Source organism: Prionailurus bengalensis, chromosome B4, assembly GCF_016509475.1.
Source record: "Prionailurus bengalensis isolate Pbe53 chromosome B4, Fcat_Pben_1.1_paternal_pri, whole genome shotgun sequence".
Classification (NCBI taxonomy): domain Eukaryota; kingdom Metazoa; phylum Chordata; class Mammalia; order Carnivora; family Felidae; genus Prionailurus; species Prionailurus bengalensis.
Genome location: NC_057358.1, coordinates 132,220,767 through 132,238,629, shown reverse-complemented (window position 1 = coordinate 132,238,629; position 17,863 = coordinate 132,220,767). Strand labels below are relative to the sequence as shown.

The 17,863-nt window shown below is 41.6% G+C and overlaps 1 protein-coding gene across 1 annotated transcript in view; it reads left to right on the top strand.

Annotated features, from left to right (window-relative positions):
• Window positions 1–1,754: 1,754 nt before the first annotated feature.
• DMC1 (DNA meiotic recombinase 1) overlaps window positions 1,755–17,863 on the top strand; it is a 42,370-nt gene continuing 26,261 nt past the window's right edge. Inside the window, exons 1-8 of the mRNA XM_043562594.1 lie at window positions 1,755–1,919; window positions 3,200–3,285; window positions 3,886–3,930; window positions 4,845–4,991; window positions 7,481–7,563; window positions 13,320–13,372; window positions 15,529–15,570; window positions 16,692–16,764. Coding sequence (XP_043418529.1) covers window positions 3,235–3,285; window positions 3,886–3,930; window positions 4,845–4,991; window positions 7,481–7,563; window positions 13,320–13,372; window positions 15,529–15,570; window positions 16,692–16,764 — 494 coding nt within the window. The 5' untranslated portion in view covers window positions 1,755–1,919; window positions 3,200–3,234. The remainder of the gene's footprint in view (window positions 1,920–3,199; window positions 3,286–3,885; window positions 3,931–4,844; window positions 4,992–7,480; window positions 7,564–13,319; window positions 13,373–15,528; window positions 15,571–16,691; window positions 16,765–17,863) is intronic.

The window sequence follows — 17,863 nt, the reverse complement described above, 5'->3', positions numbered from 1 at the left end:
TTTTGGTCCTGATTTGAGTAGAAATGTCTTCAAGTGTACTTTTTAACTATCCTGCGTTTTGGGCTTAAAAAAATTTTTTTTTAAGTTGCATACAATCATCAGTATCCTATCCAAACATGATTTTTTATCCTCATTTCAAGGATCTGTCATTACCACGCTCATTTCAGTTTCTTTCGGTAAATGTACTGCACACAACCTTCAAATATTATGAACATTTCTCTCTCCCAGCTGTCACTACACCAAACTACATATGTTCTATTTCCCTAAATCATCTTGCTGTGCTCTTTGCAGCTCTACCATTACACTCGATGTCCTCACCTAACAAGTTGTGCAGAAGTTACTACAGTTATTTCAGGTGAGGTCACAGGGCGAAAGCCTACGGTCCCTACCCAGTTGACCCCCAAACTGGGCATCGGTTCCCATTCAACACGAAGGACAGGCTCTGTTTGTGGAAAATAAGACTTTGAAGAGCTGAGGCAGTTATTTGTTGGCCCTTTAATTTTTTTTTTTTTAATGTTCTTATTTATTTTTGAGACAGAGAGAGACAGAGCATGAATGGGGGAGGGTCAGAGAGAGGGAGACACAGAATCTGAAAATAGGCTCCAGGCTCCGAGCCATCAGCACAGAGCCCGACGCGGGGCTCGAACTCACGAACCGCGAGATCGTGACCTGAGCCGAAGTCGGACGCTCAACCGACAGAGCCACCCAGGCGCCCCATTTGCTGGTCCTTTAAAACAATCCACTGCGGGGGGGGGGGGGGGGGGGGGCAGGAAATGTCCTATAAAATGCCAACTGCTATTGTGGAAACTTCTTTTTTTTTTTTTTTTTTTTTTTCTCTTTATTCCTGCAAAATGATTCAGACGCCGAAGGAAAAGCGTCGCCCTGTACTGGGGCTTGAACTCCAAGAACTGTCCGCACAGATGTGCATCGTAGCCTCCACCTCAGCAGATGCTCGTTCAAATGCTTCCTGACTCTTGTCAACAGTCAGTCACCGTCTCAGGGGAGGAAGGCGACGCTGCCAGAGACGGCTGGGCTGGCAAGGAGGCGGCCCTAAAAGGTCTATTTAGAAGCTGGACCGAAATATGTTTGGCCGCCGCCGTTGTCTATTTCACGTTGCGAGTTAAGTCGCAGCAAAATTCCTCTCCGTCCTGAATGGGCCTCGAGACGAGAGAGTGTCACAGAGAGAGATTAGGAATGCGGGGACATTGGCTAAGACCCCAGGTTCGACCTCCTCACCGGGGGTCCCCAGTAAGATAAGCATTTTGCCTGGCACCTGTCGCCGAGCACCCCCTCCCCGCCTTGGTTTTCCACCTCGTGACCCCTTCCCAGAGGCCTCTCTCCATCTCGGAACAACCCGCACCTTAGAACCCTTCTTTCTCACAGCAGCCCGCCTTCACCTCAGCGCCCGCCTCAGTGCCCCCGCTTTGGAGGCCTCTCCCTGACTTCAGCACTTCCCTCAGCTCCGGGGAGCCCCTCTCCTCAGCACATTTCTCCCCGCCTCAGAAGCCCTCCCTCACCCTAGGGAGCCCCCGCCCCCACCCCCCGCGAGAGGCTCCTTCGGTAGCCCCTCCTCCCCCATACCTGCCCCGCCCCGGACCCCGCCCACCGAGGGCCGGACCCTCCACCCCCTCGCTCTCTGCCCCCCCGCCTCCGTCCCAGCCGCGTCCGGGGACCCGCCCACCGTGGACACACCCCCTCGCACTCCGCCCCGCCTCCACCCCGGCCCCGCCCCACCGTGGGCCCGCCCACTCCGGGCACGCGCCCGGACTTTCGTCGGTGGGCGCCAAACCCCGCGGTCAGCGACGCGCGGGCTGCGGCTCTCCGCGTTCGGGTTCCGAGTCAGAACCCCGGAGGATTCGAAAGCCCGGGCGGGGGGCGCGGAAGGGATTCCACCTTGAAAACCTCGGGGAGACTGTGGGGTACGAGAGGGGTTTGTGGCAAAAAAAAAAAAAAAAAAAAGGGTAAGCGCGTGAAGAATCTGAGGGGAAACCAAGGGTCCGTTTCTTTGGTGGCGCTTGGCGGTCGCCGCTGGGCCCCGGGCTCGTGACTTTGTGCGGCCCGTCCCCGCCCTGGGAGGGAACCGGAGGTGCGGAAAATGCCCGCGGGCGGCGCGGGGGTTTGGCCCTAACCCTGCTTTAAGATCCAGCTCTTCAGCCCATCAGTGGCCACTCGAGACAGAACCATCTTTTCGTTTTATCAAGGGGGAGAAGACACGGACGATTTTTTTTTTTTTTTTCCCTCCTTCCGTGAGCACAGCCAGTGTGGAATTTGTGGTGGTCATACACCTGATTTACCTATCCGGGGACAGTGTTCCAGGAGATTCCTTTTACGTGGTCTCCTCTTTACCTCAGCTATTTTGCCGTTTAGAGGTATTAGGTGGCAGCCGTCATACCTCTCTGTCCTTTCGTGGTTTGTTCCCCTTCTGCTGGACCCCACGCGTGACTCCGATGTGAAGCCAGAAAATGCAGTAGACCAAGAAAACGGATTGCTTGGGCTGCACTTCAGTCTCCAGTCATGCCCTGTAGATTCCTGAGATCTTGGAACGAACGCCACAGCGTTAGAGACTCCATGTAGCTGCTTATTGGTATCCTAATATTGGGTATCCACCATAATTGTACATCTTAAAAATAATTATGAAGCTAGCAAATACTATAAAGCAAAATGTGCCTAATGTCTTGTGAAAGAAATCTATTGCGAGAGATCCCGTTCATAATTAGGAAGCGGGAAGGCGGTCATCATCCCTGAGAAAAATAGATAATGTATTGACCGAGGGTAGACTAAGTTCTCGGAGCCAGGGAAGATTCAGGAAGAACGACATGAGGTCAACATTCCCAGAGCATTGTGAGCACAAACCTGAAAGGTTAAGTCGCAATGTGCAATACTAACTAGCAACCCAAGACGCACCAAAAAGGCATTATCAGACAGTCCTGATATCTGTGCTATAGGAAATCAAAAGATGAGGAAAAAGTTACCAGTTTTGAGGAAAAAGAGAAGAAACCAAGTCCCCCACCCTCACATACGTAATGTCAGGGGCCCAGCGAAAAGATGGGCCAGCCCAGTCATTCCAAACCAAATGTTTCCCTAATTGCTCTTCTGGTCCCTGGCGACTTTGAAATGAAGTCAAGGAGGCCTCCGGGCAAAGGCCCTTGGACTGTCTGATCTATGACCGCTTCTTGAATAATATTTCTTTTTTTCCCAGAACTGATTCTTTTTTCTGCTTGCTCACCTTTCAATATGAAGGAGGATCAAGTTGTGCTGGAAGAACCAGGATTCCAAGATGAAGAGGTATGGCTAGAGTGTTGAACCGTGGAGACGTGCAGTCAGTCCACAAAAATGAAGTTCCTCCTCTGTTAGCTATTATTTTTAGAAGCTGAGAGTGGAAAGAAAGCATAGTTCCAGGGAGAGGCAATATTACAAATATGTGACAACTTGTTTGGCAAGGGATGCTAAGATTAGCTACTTAGCAACTAGCACGAAAGTATTTTAATAACCTAACAACTGGTGTGGCCATAATGGTAATCTTTGCATGCTGGTACCCAATAGCAGAGGAAGGAGTTCAAGGTCTGGCGGGGCAGAAAGCTGAGAAGACATATTTTAAAAGAGGTTAAGTGTTGTTCCACGCCTTTGGGTTAAGGTCTTAAAAATCTGGACAGGACAGGACAAAAATATCGGGCTTCCCAGCCCTTTCAATGTTGGTGCACCTTCTAAGTCTATAGCACCGTGTTTGAAAAAAGCATATGGATCCTACCTCGATCTGTTTAGAGAAGTGGAATTGGAGGCATTTTGGAGTGACTCATAATGCTGAATTAACTCTATAAAATATATGATACAGCTGGATATGAAGAATCAAAGCTCCTTTTTTTTTTTCTGTTGCATTTCCTTCAGGAATCTTTGTTTCAAGACATTGACCTGTTACAAAAACATGGGATTGTAAGTATTTTTTCGATGCTGTGTGAAATCCTCCAATTCAGGGTTTCTTAGCTTTGTCCCCATTGGACATTTGGGACCGGGCAGTTCTTAGTCGTGGGGGTTGTCCTATGCATCATAGGCTGTTCAGCAGCATCCCTGGCCCCTGACCCCTCACTACATACCAATAGCACCCCTCTAGTTGTGACCAACCAAAAATATCTCCAGACATCGTCAAGTGTCCCAAGGGGGCAAAATGGACCCCAGTTGAGAACCCCTGGCCCAACGGGAGGTGTTCAGAGCTATCTACCCCTGTTTTCATCAACAAAAAATTCAGTTCTGTGGCAGGTGATTGGAGCAAATGATGATGACAGAAACCAGACTCGGAGTAACTAGATGAATTTCAACAGCAGTTCATTGATAGTAAAACTTCTCTGACATTTTCTTTTGAAGCCCTCACATTTAATCTCTTTCAGCTGGATTGAGAAAATAGGAGCAAGAGAAAATCCTGGCCCTTTGGCGATGTAGCTATTTGCATTCCCCAAGGGTAGAGGGAAAAAAATTTTAATTTTAAAAAGAACATATTCATAATGAAGTTCTCTAGAAGGAAAGCGCTGAACTGAGGGGGCGAACGTGTGATAAATTCGCTAGCTTTTCTACCAACAGACTTTTCTTTTGAATTCCTTGTTACATTGCCATGGTCTCACTAACATTCTCGGGAAATCAGGGCACAGCCAGAACATTTGGCAGCGTGCTGGGTATGTTCTACTCAGATATTTCCAGAACATTTGGCTACATGGTGGGTGGGTTCCACCTGGCTGCTTGTATAAAATTGGCATCGTGGTGGCAGGAGATGGACACAAAAGCACATGACATAGTATGGGAGCCTTGCAAGCTGGCATTTTATCAATCTGCTGCATCCATTCTTTTATTTACAGAATGTGGCTGACATTAAAAAACTGAAGTCGGTAGGAATCTGCACCATCAAAGGGATACAAATGACAACGAGAAGGGCACTATGCAATGTCAAAGGGCTCTCAGAAGCAAAAGTGGACAAGATTAAAGAGGCGGCCAACAAACTTATTGTAAGCAAAATCGATTCTTTGTTGTTTTAGCTTAGAAGGGCCCTGTGAGGGGCGTCTGGGTGGCTCAGTTGCTTAAATGGCCGACTCTTGATCTCAGCTCAGGTCTTCATCTCAGGGTTATGAGTCCGGGACCCAGGTCAGGTGTGAAGCCTACTTAAAAAAAAAAAAAAAAAAAGGAAGGGCCCTGTGAGACTCTATAGCCTTTCTCATTCAATGCTAGAAACTTCTGTAAATCACAATCTGTTATACTCCTCATGTTAACTTTTTATCACTTCAGTTTCAAAGTAACAGCAATTAATTTCTGACAGATTGAGACAGGGGTTAAGAGACTTCAATACTATAACGGCAGTTATTTTTACCACAACTTTCTTTTTTTGCTCTCTTTTTGTATTTTTTCTCCCTTTCTGTTTCTCTGTTTTAAGTCCTCTTTGGTTTTGCTTTGTCTCCTCAAGTAATATGTCTTTGGTTGTTTCAAAACACTCAGCACAAAAGAAATTGCACTCTCCTGGTATAAGCCAGTTGGTAAGAGAGCGTTGGGTTAGAAAAAGATTAGCAGTGTGGGTTTACCTGTGTACAGTTGAGATAAATATGACCAAGAAAAAAAAAATGCTCAGTGAGGCAGATGAGCTAAAGCTAAGCTGAACTTGTACCTTGTAGCTGGTTCAGAGACCACGAAAGGCCCATGCAGCTAAGAGGTTCCAAGCAAAAACATACACCTTTGACACAACCTTTTGTGTAGAACTTTTGGGGACTGACAGAGACACTAACTCTGGAAACAGGAATGTGTAGAAAGATAGTCACCAAGTCTCTTTGCAAAAGAACAAGGCTCTCCATGTCTACATGTGTATATGAGGGTCTCATTCCCAGCAAGTCCTAGAAGCTCTCTTCACTGACAGCCATTTGGTTTCTTTCCCCAGGGGCAGTGGGGGTATGAGAGTGATGATGGTGGCAGTGTGGTCCTGAACTTGGAGAGGACTTAACCAAACTGCTCTGCACCCAGCTCAGTTGTTCTAACTTCTGAATAAACTCAGGCAGTATACTCACAGGTCAATTCCACAACTGCCCTGAAGCAGTACCCAGAGTTTGGGAAACTGCCACTTGATAGCCCCTAGGCATTAGTCTTTTTTTTCTTTGCAAACTAAATCCCTTATCAAAGAAAAGAACCCCTCTCCTTCTTAAGCATCACTACTGTACCTAGAGTCTGCATCCTTTCTTAACTAAAGCTGTTTATTCTTAGAGATTTGAGAGGTACAAGGAGAGAGAAAAGGAAGTTAATTTCATAGTACAGTGGTTCCAAATATTGGTGTGTATCGGAATAACCTGGAGTGGCTTCATAAAGAAAACATAGGCCCGGATTCATTGAAATAGGATAGGCCTGGGCTTTTTTTTACCCACCCCACCCCCCTTTAAGTTCTCCAAAATTTGAGAACCACTGTCATAGTATAAAACACAGAGGGAAATCCATTAGACCATGTCATTAGAGCACATCAGGGCCTAGTCTCACTAGTTCTTCTACTGCATCAGCTATAGCTCATTAATTCAGCAGATAAGTAGTATTCCTACCATGTGAAAGATAATGTCTCCTAAATAGTGAAAACTAGAATTTCTGTGCTCCTTGAAACTTGCCAAGCTGGGGCGGGGGGGGGGGGGGGGGGGCATGATGCCATTCAATGAAATCAATGGAATCATTTAGTAAAATACCATTCTCCTTTATGACATAAATATACTTCATTTAAACTTTACAGCTACCCTATTAGAGAGACAGTTTCCTTATCCCCATTTGATCCAAAAGAGGAAGTTAAAGTATAGCCAGATTAAGTAGTTTACTCCAAATCATATAACTAGTGTTAGAGACATTTCATTTTTCTTAAATTTTTACTTATTTTGAGAGAGAGAGAGAAAGAAAGAGAGTGGGTGATCAGGGGAGGGGCAGAGAGAGAGGGAGAGAGAGAATCCCAAACTAGCTCCGAGCTCAGTGCCTGATGCAGGGCTTGATCTCACAACCGTGAGATCATACCTGAGCCGAAATCAAGAGTAGGATGCCCAACTGACGAGCCACCCAGGCTCCCAAGACATATTTTGAACCTAGATAGGATAGCTCCAGAGTCTGTTTTCTTTTTTTTAATTTTTAATTTTAGAGAGAGAGTACAAGTGGGGGAGAGGGGGCAGAGGGGGAGAGAGAGAGAGAGAGAGAGAGAGAGAGAGAGAGAGAAAGAGAGAATCTCAAGCAGGCTCCACCCTCAGTGAGGAGCCCACTTGGGGCTTGATCCAACAACCCTGGAATCATGACCTGAGTTGAAATCAAGAGTCAGATGCTCAACTGACTGAGCCACCCAGGTGACCCCAGAGCCTGTTTTCTTAACTATGCTCTTGTGCTGCCTTCAAAGACAAATGAACTGTAGCTTGTATCAAACGATGACTCTGATAATCACGTGAATAGTTTTGGGCAACGTATACCCTTTTGAACCTTTCCTTTTGTCTTTCTGTAGGAACCAGGATTCTTGACTGCCTTTGAGTATAGTGAGAAGAGAAAGATGGTTTTCCATATTACCACTGGGAGCCAGGAATTTGAGTGTGTATCTCATATTTTTTACAACTACTAGACACAATCTTCGGAATATAGTATTTCTTTTCTTGAGTTTGTTCAAAATAGCTTTTTCTTTTGAAGTAGTTTTTTTTTTTCCTCCTGAAAGGCTACTGAAGCAAACAAATTCCAAACGATTTGTAGAAGCAGGATTAAATTCCTTACAAGAAATTCAGATCCAAATTACGAGTAGTTTCTGAATCAGCCTGTATTTAAAAACCATTTTGAAAATCAGTTTAACTTTTCATTTCCTTTTCTTTTTGTTGATAAAGGCAATTCCATTTCACTTTGGGTTTTATTTAAAAATCAGTTGTTAGACTGAATATTTTAGAAGAAATAATTCAGGGTTGTTTTTGTTCTTTAGCATCAGCGGTTTTACCTTCCCCTTTTACTTAACTATCTCATGATTCCTGAGACGTAGTCATCATTTTCCTAATGCAAGTTGGCTAGCATGTGTTTTTTTATTTTCCCTACCTTACTAGGCAGAATTACTAATTCATAAATTAGATGAGTGGCTAAGATTTGAACAAAAGCAGTATTTCCACAAAATATTCCTCAAAACCCTGGCCTCACAAGATACTCCAAGAAGAAAGGATTTCATAGTCAAATATTGCATCCAACTAATTGGATGTCTACTAGGCAACTCAGACTTCACAGATCCAAATCCAAACTTCTGATATCTGCCCCAGATCTGTACCTCTGAAAGCCTCCCTCATCTCAGATCTGCCTCTTTTCTGATCCTCAGAACTAAAATCTTGGTGTCATCCTTGGTGCTGTGTTTTTTTCCTTTCACGCCCTAACTCTTCCTCATTAACAGATCCTGATGCTCTACCTTCAACAACAAACCACCCAGTTTCTTCAACAAGTAAATCACAAGGAATCAAAACAGTCAGGAAGAAGACCCAGAGATTAAAAGAGATTTAGAACACCTTTTACCTAATCCCAATATGTGGATTTTATTTGGTTCCTGATTCAAGCACACTATAAAAAATAAGATATATATGAGACGGAAAATTGAACACTTACTAAATAGTTGATATTAAGGAATTACTACTCTTTTAGGTAATAATGGTACTGTGATTGATTATGTTAAGAATAAGAGTATTCATCTTTTAGAGATACCTACTGAGATATTTAGGATGAAATGGTATGTTGCCTAGTATCTACTTAAAATAATATGAGAAGAGAGGGAAGTGGTTGAAGGTTTATATGAAAAAAGATTGACATGAGTTCATAGTTGATAATAGTTGAAGCTAAGTGATAGGTACGTGATGGCTCATTATTATACTGTTTTTGTCTACTTTATGTTTGAGACTTTCCATAATAATGTTTATATATTTGTGTGTGTGTGTGTGTGTGTGTGTGTGTGTGTGTGTGCAGGAAAAAAGAGGAAATAAAAATTCTCACCACCTCCTCCACTGTTACTGTACTGGTTCAAACTACCTGTTAATATCTCCTCTTGAGTGTTATAATAACTTCTAACTTCTCTCTTTCAGACCTTGCTGTTTGTTCTTCACACAGGAGCCAGAATGATCCCTTTAAAAGTTAGGTCAGATCATAACACTTCTCTGCCCAAAACTACTCCAGTGACGCCCGCAAAAGCCAAAATCCTCTCTAACTTCTAATCTAATCTCATCTTTTAATCTTTTTTTAGTTCGCTATGCACGAACTGTACTGACTTCTCTGCTATTCCTAGAACATGCCAGATACTCTCCTGCCTCAGGGCCTGTATACTTACCATTTCCTTTGCCTGGAACACTTTTTCCTCCTGTATCTACATGGCTTGCTGTCATTGCTTTCAGGTCTTTGATAAAATGTCCACTTCTCAGTGAGGTCTCTCATCACTTTATTTAAATATTTAAACCCCCTGCCTTCATCTTCTGTACTTCTTATCTCCTTTCTGGATCTAATTTTTATCCATACCATTTAATAATATCTGACATACTACATATTTTACTTAAGTATTTATTGCTATTTATTGTCTGTTCTCCCACTAGAATGTAAGCTCCACAAAGTAGAGAATTTCTGTCTTTTGTTCACTGCTTTACCCCAAGTGAATAAACCATCTCTAGCATGAACTAGGTTCTCAGTGAATATTTATTAAATGACTGAATGAATAAACAAATAGTGAATGAAATAAGTTGGTGAAGGGTAGTATACTATATATTACTCTTTTGGAGATTCACAGTGCACACTAGCCTATTAAAGGGTATGAAATCCTACTGTGAAACAAAACACCTCTTTAACTTAACATTGCCCTAAATTTAAAAAATCACAGGGGCGCCTGGGTGGCGCAGTCGGTTTAGCGTCCGACTTCAGCCAGGTCACGATCTCACGGTTCGTGGGTTTGAGCCCCGCGTCGGGCTCTGGGCTGATGGCTCAGAGCCTGGAGCCTGTTTCCGATTCTGTGTCTCCCTCTCTCTCTGCCCCTCCTCCGTTCATGCTCTGTCTCTCTCTGTCCCAAAAATAAATAAACGTTGAAAAAAAAAAATTTAAAAAAAAATCACAGAATCTTTTTTTTCAAGTAACAGCTAAGGAAGAGTCTTTGGGAATTCCTACCCCAAAGTTAATTGGTCAAAATCAGGTCGGTCACCAAAACAACTTGACTCAAATAATAACTTGATATTCTCCAGTTGCTCTACCACATCCTGATTTAAGCAACGTTGGGCTAAAGAAACTATTACTGTCATAGTGAGTTTTCCGGTGTCCTCAGTATTGAGTTTTAGGCACAGAAAAGATTACTCAGGAACTAGGTTTTTAAAAATTAATATTTGACTTATTAACATGTTGTGCATTTTTCCTTAAGCTGCAAGTCCACTTATAGATCCAGCAAATTGTAAGGGGGCTTCTTTTTTTTTTTAATTTTTTTAATGTTTTTTATTTATTTTTGAGACAGAGAGAGACAGAGCATGAGCAGGGGAGGGGCAGAGAGAGGGGGAGACACAGAATCTGAAGCGGGCTCCAGGCTCTGAGCTGTCAGCACAGAGCCCGATGCGGGGCTCAAACTCACGGAGTGTGAGATCATGACCTGAGCTGAAGTCGGACGCTCAACAGACTGAGCCACCCAGGTACCCCAAGGGGGCTTTCATAACATGGTTAACTAAATTTCCTTAAACATTTTAGGTTATATTTGTGATTTTAATATATTTCCTTTAAGGACCTTATTGGTATAATTATTAAAATTTTCCAATTACCTGAATGTCTTTCTAAATCTAATAAATTAAACTTATAAGTATAATGAATCTTCAGCACTTTTAAATGTTCAGATACTTTGCATAAATTTAGTTATCAACTCACTTAATCAATTAGAGGCTAATCTGTTCTAATAAAAAAGTCAAATTCTCTTAAACTTTAAAAGTTCTCAAACAGGGGCACCTGGGTGGCTCAGTTAGTTAAGCTTCCAACTCTTGATCTCTGCTCAGGTCTTGATCTCAGGGTCCTGAGTTCAAGCCCTGCACTGGGCTCCATGCTGGACATGAAGCCTACTTAAAATAATAATAATAATAATAATAATAATAATAATAAAAATGAAAGTTCTCAAATACTAAATATGTAGATTATTCCCAAATTTAATATGAAAATGGTCATCTGTGGGTGTGAGTTGTGGCTCTATTTTTAAATATCTAGCTTTAAAAACACTATTCCTATACTTAATTCTAAATTTTCTTGAGTTTCACAGTGAACAGTTATGCTATCCGAAGTAATTTGGGGTACCCTGTCAGGTAAACCTTGGGGTTACTTTTTCCCCTGATTAAGATTGCATATCAACCAGAAATTTTGTCCTAGATTTTCTAAAGCCACAGCCTTTTAGAATTTTTCTCAAGGTGAGGAGGGACAAGTAAACCTCAATTTAATAGTTTATAGATTTATATATCTTCAAGTGCAAGCCCTCCAAATGGGATGGTCTTTCAACCCATGGCCTTTAGATTCAAGCTATACAGGTGGTACCTAGATTTTTCTTTTTTTCATTAAAGTACATAGTCCTCATTAAATTTATGGGTAACTTCTGACATTGCCTCAGTTTACACTTAAATTGCCCTCTTAAACTATGTAAATATAAAATCTATTGGATTATCCATATCTATTAATGCTTTGTCTAATCTGTGATCATGTCTCAAAATTCATGCTAGTATAAACAGCGAAGTTTTTAAAAATTTTTTAAAATGTTTATTTTTGAGAGAGAGAGACAGACAGATGGAGCACAAGCTGGGGAGGGGCAGAGAGAAAGGGAAACACAGAATCTGAAGCAGGCTCCAGGCTCTGAACTGTCAGCACAGAGCCCGGCTGAGGGCTCAAACTCACAAACCATGATATCGTGACCAGAGCTGAAGTCAGACGCTCAACCAACTGAGCCACCAAGGCACCCTAAAACGACAAAGCTTTTTAAAGCGCTCCTTCTGGGTCTTAGTAAACACAATATTTGTTGCATTTAATGAATGAATGACATAATGACTTAACCTTAGGTCTTTTCACATCAAGAATATTAAGTAGGGGCTTCTGGGTGGCTCAGTGAGTTAAGTATTCGGCTCAGGTCATGATCTCATGGTTCGTGGGTTTGAGCCCCATGTCAGGCTCAGTGCTGACACCTCAGAGCCTGGAGCCTGCTTCAGATTCTGTGTGTGTCTCTCTCTCTGTTCCTTCCCCTGCTCATGCTCTGTCTCTCTCTCAAAAATAAATAAACGTTAAAAAAAATTTTTTTTAAAGAATATTAAATACACTGAAACATTGGGTTCCCAAATAAATGTATGCTGCCAAAATCTGACCATTATTCTCCTAACTGCTAGCATTACCTATAACACCTTTGAATATTTCCTATCCTGACATGTTTTTTTTTTTTTTAATTTTTTTTCAACATTTTTATTTATTTTTGGGACAGAGAGAGACAGAGCATGAACGGGGGAGGGGCAGAGAGAGAGGGAGACACAGAATCGGAAAGAGGCTCCAGGCTCTGAGCCATCAGCCCAGAGCCTGACGCGGGGCTCAAACTCATGGACCGCGAGATCGTGACCTGGCTGAAGTCAGACGCTTAACCGACTGCGCCACCCGGGCGCCCCATCCTGACATGTTCTTCATAGAGTGGTTTGTGTGAAATAAACCAATCATGGTGACAGTCAGTGAATTCTCCTAATATCTATTTTACATACGTTTCTCCTTATATTTAAACACTGAATAGTCCCAAGCACAATATGAACAACCCAGTTAATAACTAAGACCGTTTATTCAAGCTTCAATTCAGTTGTAAAGAATGAGACTTAAGGGGCCCCTGGGGGGCTTAGTCTGACTTGGGCTCAGGTCATGATTGCATGGTTCCTGAGTTCAAGCTCTTGATCTGGACTCTGCTGTCAGCAAAGAGCCCTCCTGGATCCTGTCTCCCTCTCTCTCTCTGCCCCTCCCCTGCTTGTGTGCGTGCTCTCTCTCTCTCTCTCACTCTCTCAAAAATAAAATAAACATTAAAAAAAAAAAAAAAGAATGAGACTTAAAGCCCATTTCCTATTGGTATCCAGAAGCAAGAACAAGAACAGCAGGGCTTATATGTTGTTTTGTTGATCCACCCTGCCCACATGCAGCAGAACCTGTGGTCTAGACAGGAAGAGTGTCATCCATTCTGCCAAGAATTCCCATTCATGTTAGATGATAGATAGATAGATAGATAGATAGATAGATAGGAGACGTATGATATGCTTTCTCCTTTCTTGATATTTCTATTTCTGTTCCTTTTACTAATGCTTACTTTCTATTTCCAGTAAGTTGCTAGGAGGTGGAATTGAAAGCATGGCAATCACAGAAGCTTTTGGAGGTCGGTAAAACCTTCGTATTTTGTTATATGAAAAGAAGTACACACACATGCATACATATATAATTAAACAAATAACAATTAGTAAATTGTATCTATTTTGAAACTTATGGTGAAGTCTCGGTTATACTACAGGATCATTCTGGGCAGCAGTTGAAACAAATTCCAACGTTAACAGATAGGTCTGGTTGGCATTTGTCCTCTTTTTCTCTGACTTCCCTAAAAGAGTAGAAATTTTTTCTATCATTTCTTCAAAAGGTAGTTGAATACTGGGATCAATTTTATTTCTAGGATACGCATGTTCCATGAACGTAGAGAGTAGATTTTCTCTTCCCTGATCATATCTTCTATTTTTCTTCAAAACAATTCATGCATAGCTATTTTATATACTATGTCTGGCAATTCCAGTATCTGCAGTCCTTAGGGGAACAAAGTCGGTTTTTTTGTTGTTGTTGATGTTTCCGTCGATGTAGAGAAATAAATCTGGTTTTTGTTATTTCTGTTGACTGTCAGTCTTACTGGCTCACTCCCTTGTGTATTTACTGATATTTGTGACCTTATTGCCTGATTTTGATCTATGGGAGTTCACTGGACCTAAACTGGTGCATGGGGAAGTTTTTCTCTAGAAAGGATTTGCTTTTGTTGGGAGGTAGGGCATGCCACCAATCTGAGACTACTTCAGCTTTCCCTAAGAGGATCTCAGTGCAGTGGGAGGACCCGAGGCTCTCCTTCCTTAGTAGTAGGGTCTTAAACTTTCATTTATATGACTAAAATTAAAAAACTCAGTATTTTTTTCCCTATGTAGTGAAAACTCAGTTCTTTCCTACTGTGTATTTTTTCCTGTGAGTCTCCTTTACTGCTCACACAATACACTTGACTTCTGACACTTCTGGTCACCAAATATATGGATGTTTTCCCCCACAACAGTAAGCAATTCTTGGATACTTGCAGGGTATCTAAGAATTCAACTCAATTCTGACACTATCTACCCAGAGATAGCATCAGATTCCATATGTTTACTAAGGGCTCAGTCCCATAAGAATCCCCTCCCCACCTGTCCCCTGCCTTCAGATGCCATTCACAAGCCCAGGTTATTACCTGCTTCTGACCAACCAGCTGTAGATCCAAGATTCCAACATCCGCCCCCTCCCCGCCCCCGGGGTTGATTAATTTGTTAGAGCAGCTCACAGAACTCGGGAAAACACTTACTTACATTTACTAGTTTATTAAAGATATGCTAAAGGATATGGATGAACATCAAGAGGGAAGAGATGAGTAGGAAAAGGTATGAGGGAAGAGGTGTGGAGTTTCCATGTCCTCTCCAGGCGTGCCCCTCTTCCAACACCTGCATGTGCTCACCAACCCGGTAGCTCTGTGAACCCCATCCTGTTGGGACTTTTAGGAGGCTTCCTCACACAGGCCTGATCAATTATTAACTCCACTTCCAGCCCTTCTCCCCTCTCTTCTCTCTAGAGAAGGAGAAGAGTGCTGAAAATTCCAACCTTCTAATCATGGCTTGGTCTTTCTGGTGACCAGCCCCCATCCATCCATCAGAAGCCATCAGGAGTCCACCCAGAGTGGCCTCATTGAAACAAAAGATGCTTGTAGTGCTCTTATCACTTAGGAAATTACAAGGGTTTTAGGAACTCTGTGCTAAGAACTAGAGGGCAGAGACCAAAATATACATACATTTTTTTTCTTTTTCTATTATCTCACAATGATTAATCAATCCTAAGGAAAACTTGGTTTAAATAATTTTTTTTTCCTAAAGGGCAGTTCTGTGAACAAATACCTTTAAAATGTTGTTTTTACTGGGGTGCCTGGGTGGCTCAGTTGGTTAAGCATCCAACACTTGATGCTCAGGTCATGATCTCACTGTTGTGAGATCCAGCCCTGTGTCAGGCTCTGTGTGCTGAGCATGGGGCCTGCTTGGGGTTCTCTCCTTCTCTCTCTTTACGCCGCTCAAAATAGATAAATGTTTTTTAAAGTTATTTTTACTACTGGTATTCATATTGTAGAATGCACCCATGACATACCAGTACTTTATATGTAAGTTTTGATAATTGGAAAGAAAATCATACTCAGAGGCTGTATTTTATTCTTTATGAAAACATCTAAAAATGAACTATGTGGTTTTTGTTTTTTTCTGTATTTTACAGAATTTCGTACTGGAAAAACCCAGCTCTCTCATACCCTCTGTGGTAAGGATGTATAACAACAATAACAATAATTATTGTAGCTATCACATACTAATTTTATTTTGTGCCTGGTACTTTATATGATCTCATGTAACCTGAACAAATTTGCAAGGAAACTAAAGCTCAAGAAGCTTAAGTAAACTGCCCATCGTTACACAAATATCAGAGCCAGTCTTTGAATGCGTGATGCTTGAGGTAATGGGATATGTGCTGCATTCTGAACACCTGAATGGAACCAGGGAGGAAGTGAATAGGTATATGAGGGTTGATGGTGGAGAGAGGCGCTCACTGTCTCCATTTTTCCCATTTCATCTTTTCTGTATGCTATTGACAAAAATGTCACAAAATCAGCTGAGACCTAGAATCTCTAACTTTCCATGGCATAAGGTTGGCCTTAGCTAAGACTTAAAAATAAATGTTACTAAAACAAATAAACAAACTATCTCCTTCTGTACAAAGACATTACTCTGCATTTCTTTGACCTGAGTAGAAGAAGCATGGCTAAGCAGTTAAGAATGGGATTCTGGAATCAAAATACCTGGCTCCAGTCTTGGCTCTACCACTGCTAACTGTGTGACCTTGGGCAAGTGGCTTCACCTGTCTTATTTTCCCATCAGTAAAATAGGAGTAATGATAATGCCAAGTTTAGGGTTGTTTTGAAAAATAAATGAAATAACACTTGAACCTAATATAAAGAAATTCCTTAGTGTCAGCTACTACTACCTAGAGAGACAATGCATTTTAAAATTTGACATGCATTAATTGAAAGCTTACTTAAATAAGTTATTTAGCATAAATTATATTTGTGATTGTTTCTTATAGGAAGAAAGTAATATTTAAATTCTCTTCTCTAGAAGAGAACTAACTTTCATGAATATCTCCCATTGTGAGAGATACTGATATTCTTTGTTGAATTGCTACCATGCTGGTGGAATATTTATGATTTTACCGTTGGTTAGTAATACAAGAATATAACACGCTTTTAGAAACTAAAGGATCATGATTCTTTGCCAGATTGACTACAGAGTTGCAACCAATGCAAATCCTATGTTAATTTATATATTCACTTGTACAAAGGTTATTCAATCCTATTAATATTATTTAATTTTTTAATTGCTTCCTAGTGACAGCTCAACTTCCAGGAGCAGGTGGCTACTCAGGAGGAAAGATTATCTTCATTGATACAGAAAACACTTTGTAACCTTTTTATTTAAACAAGTTGCTAGCATAATTAGTATGATGTAGTAATGTTACTATAAAAGAAAGTCTGTTTGAAATATGTCATTTGTACAATCATCTCCTAAACCAGCAATAATGAGAAAAGCCACAGGGAAAACAGTTGGTAGAGTTTTCAAGTCACTTTTTATTTCAAAAGGTTTCAGTTCTCCAGATGAGTTTGGTGTAAAATTCACAAAATGAATACATGGGAGAAAATTATATTTTATTCGTTTTTTATCCTCGTATTTCTCCAAATATTGTACCTAATGGTTAGGAAGAAGATTGTTGACTCTCTCAAAGTCATGGTTCAAAATAAAGGGAAAGGTAAGAAGAGAACAGAAAAGCACAGAAGAGAAAAGGGCAGAACCTGGTTGGGTGACAGAAAGAATTGTAATTTAATTGAAATGTGTTTCAGAATTAAGGCTGGAAAGGTGATTTGGGTTTTAGATATGAAGGGCTTTAAAACCAGGTGAGGGGTGTGAATTGGATACTTTTGCGATATTGCAGGCAAGTAATGAGAGCTTGATCTAGGCTGGAAACAGTAGGAATAAAAAGAAAAGGACAAGGGTGCGTGACTGGCTCAATAGGTAGAGCGTGCCACTCTTGATCTTGAGGTTGTAGGTTTGAGCTCCATGTTGGGGGCAGAGATTACTTAAAAATAAGATTCTTTTAAAAAGTGGGGGACAAAAATATTAGGGAGGAAAATTGATAGGATTTGATGACTCTGTTTGGTAGACAGAAGAAGGAGAGGTTTGAAACACTACTGTCAGGTTTTTTGTCTAGATGCTGGGAGGATAATCATGCCGAAAGTAGAATTGAGAAGATCATGTTTCAGACAAATGGTGTGTTTCATTTTACTGTGTTAAATGTGAGGAACAGGAAGACATCCATGGAAATGTTGAATTCTACCCGAGAAGAGGTAGAACATAACTTTGGGGTGTGCCTCAGCTGAGGAAGAGGGACTAAAAAGAAGATGCCATACAGACAGAGGAAGTAGGAGAAAATCCAGCTGTAGAGGCTTAGCCAGAGAAAAATTTCAAGGAGAAAAGCGTTGTCAGTACTGTTCCACAAAGAAAGA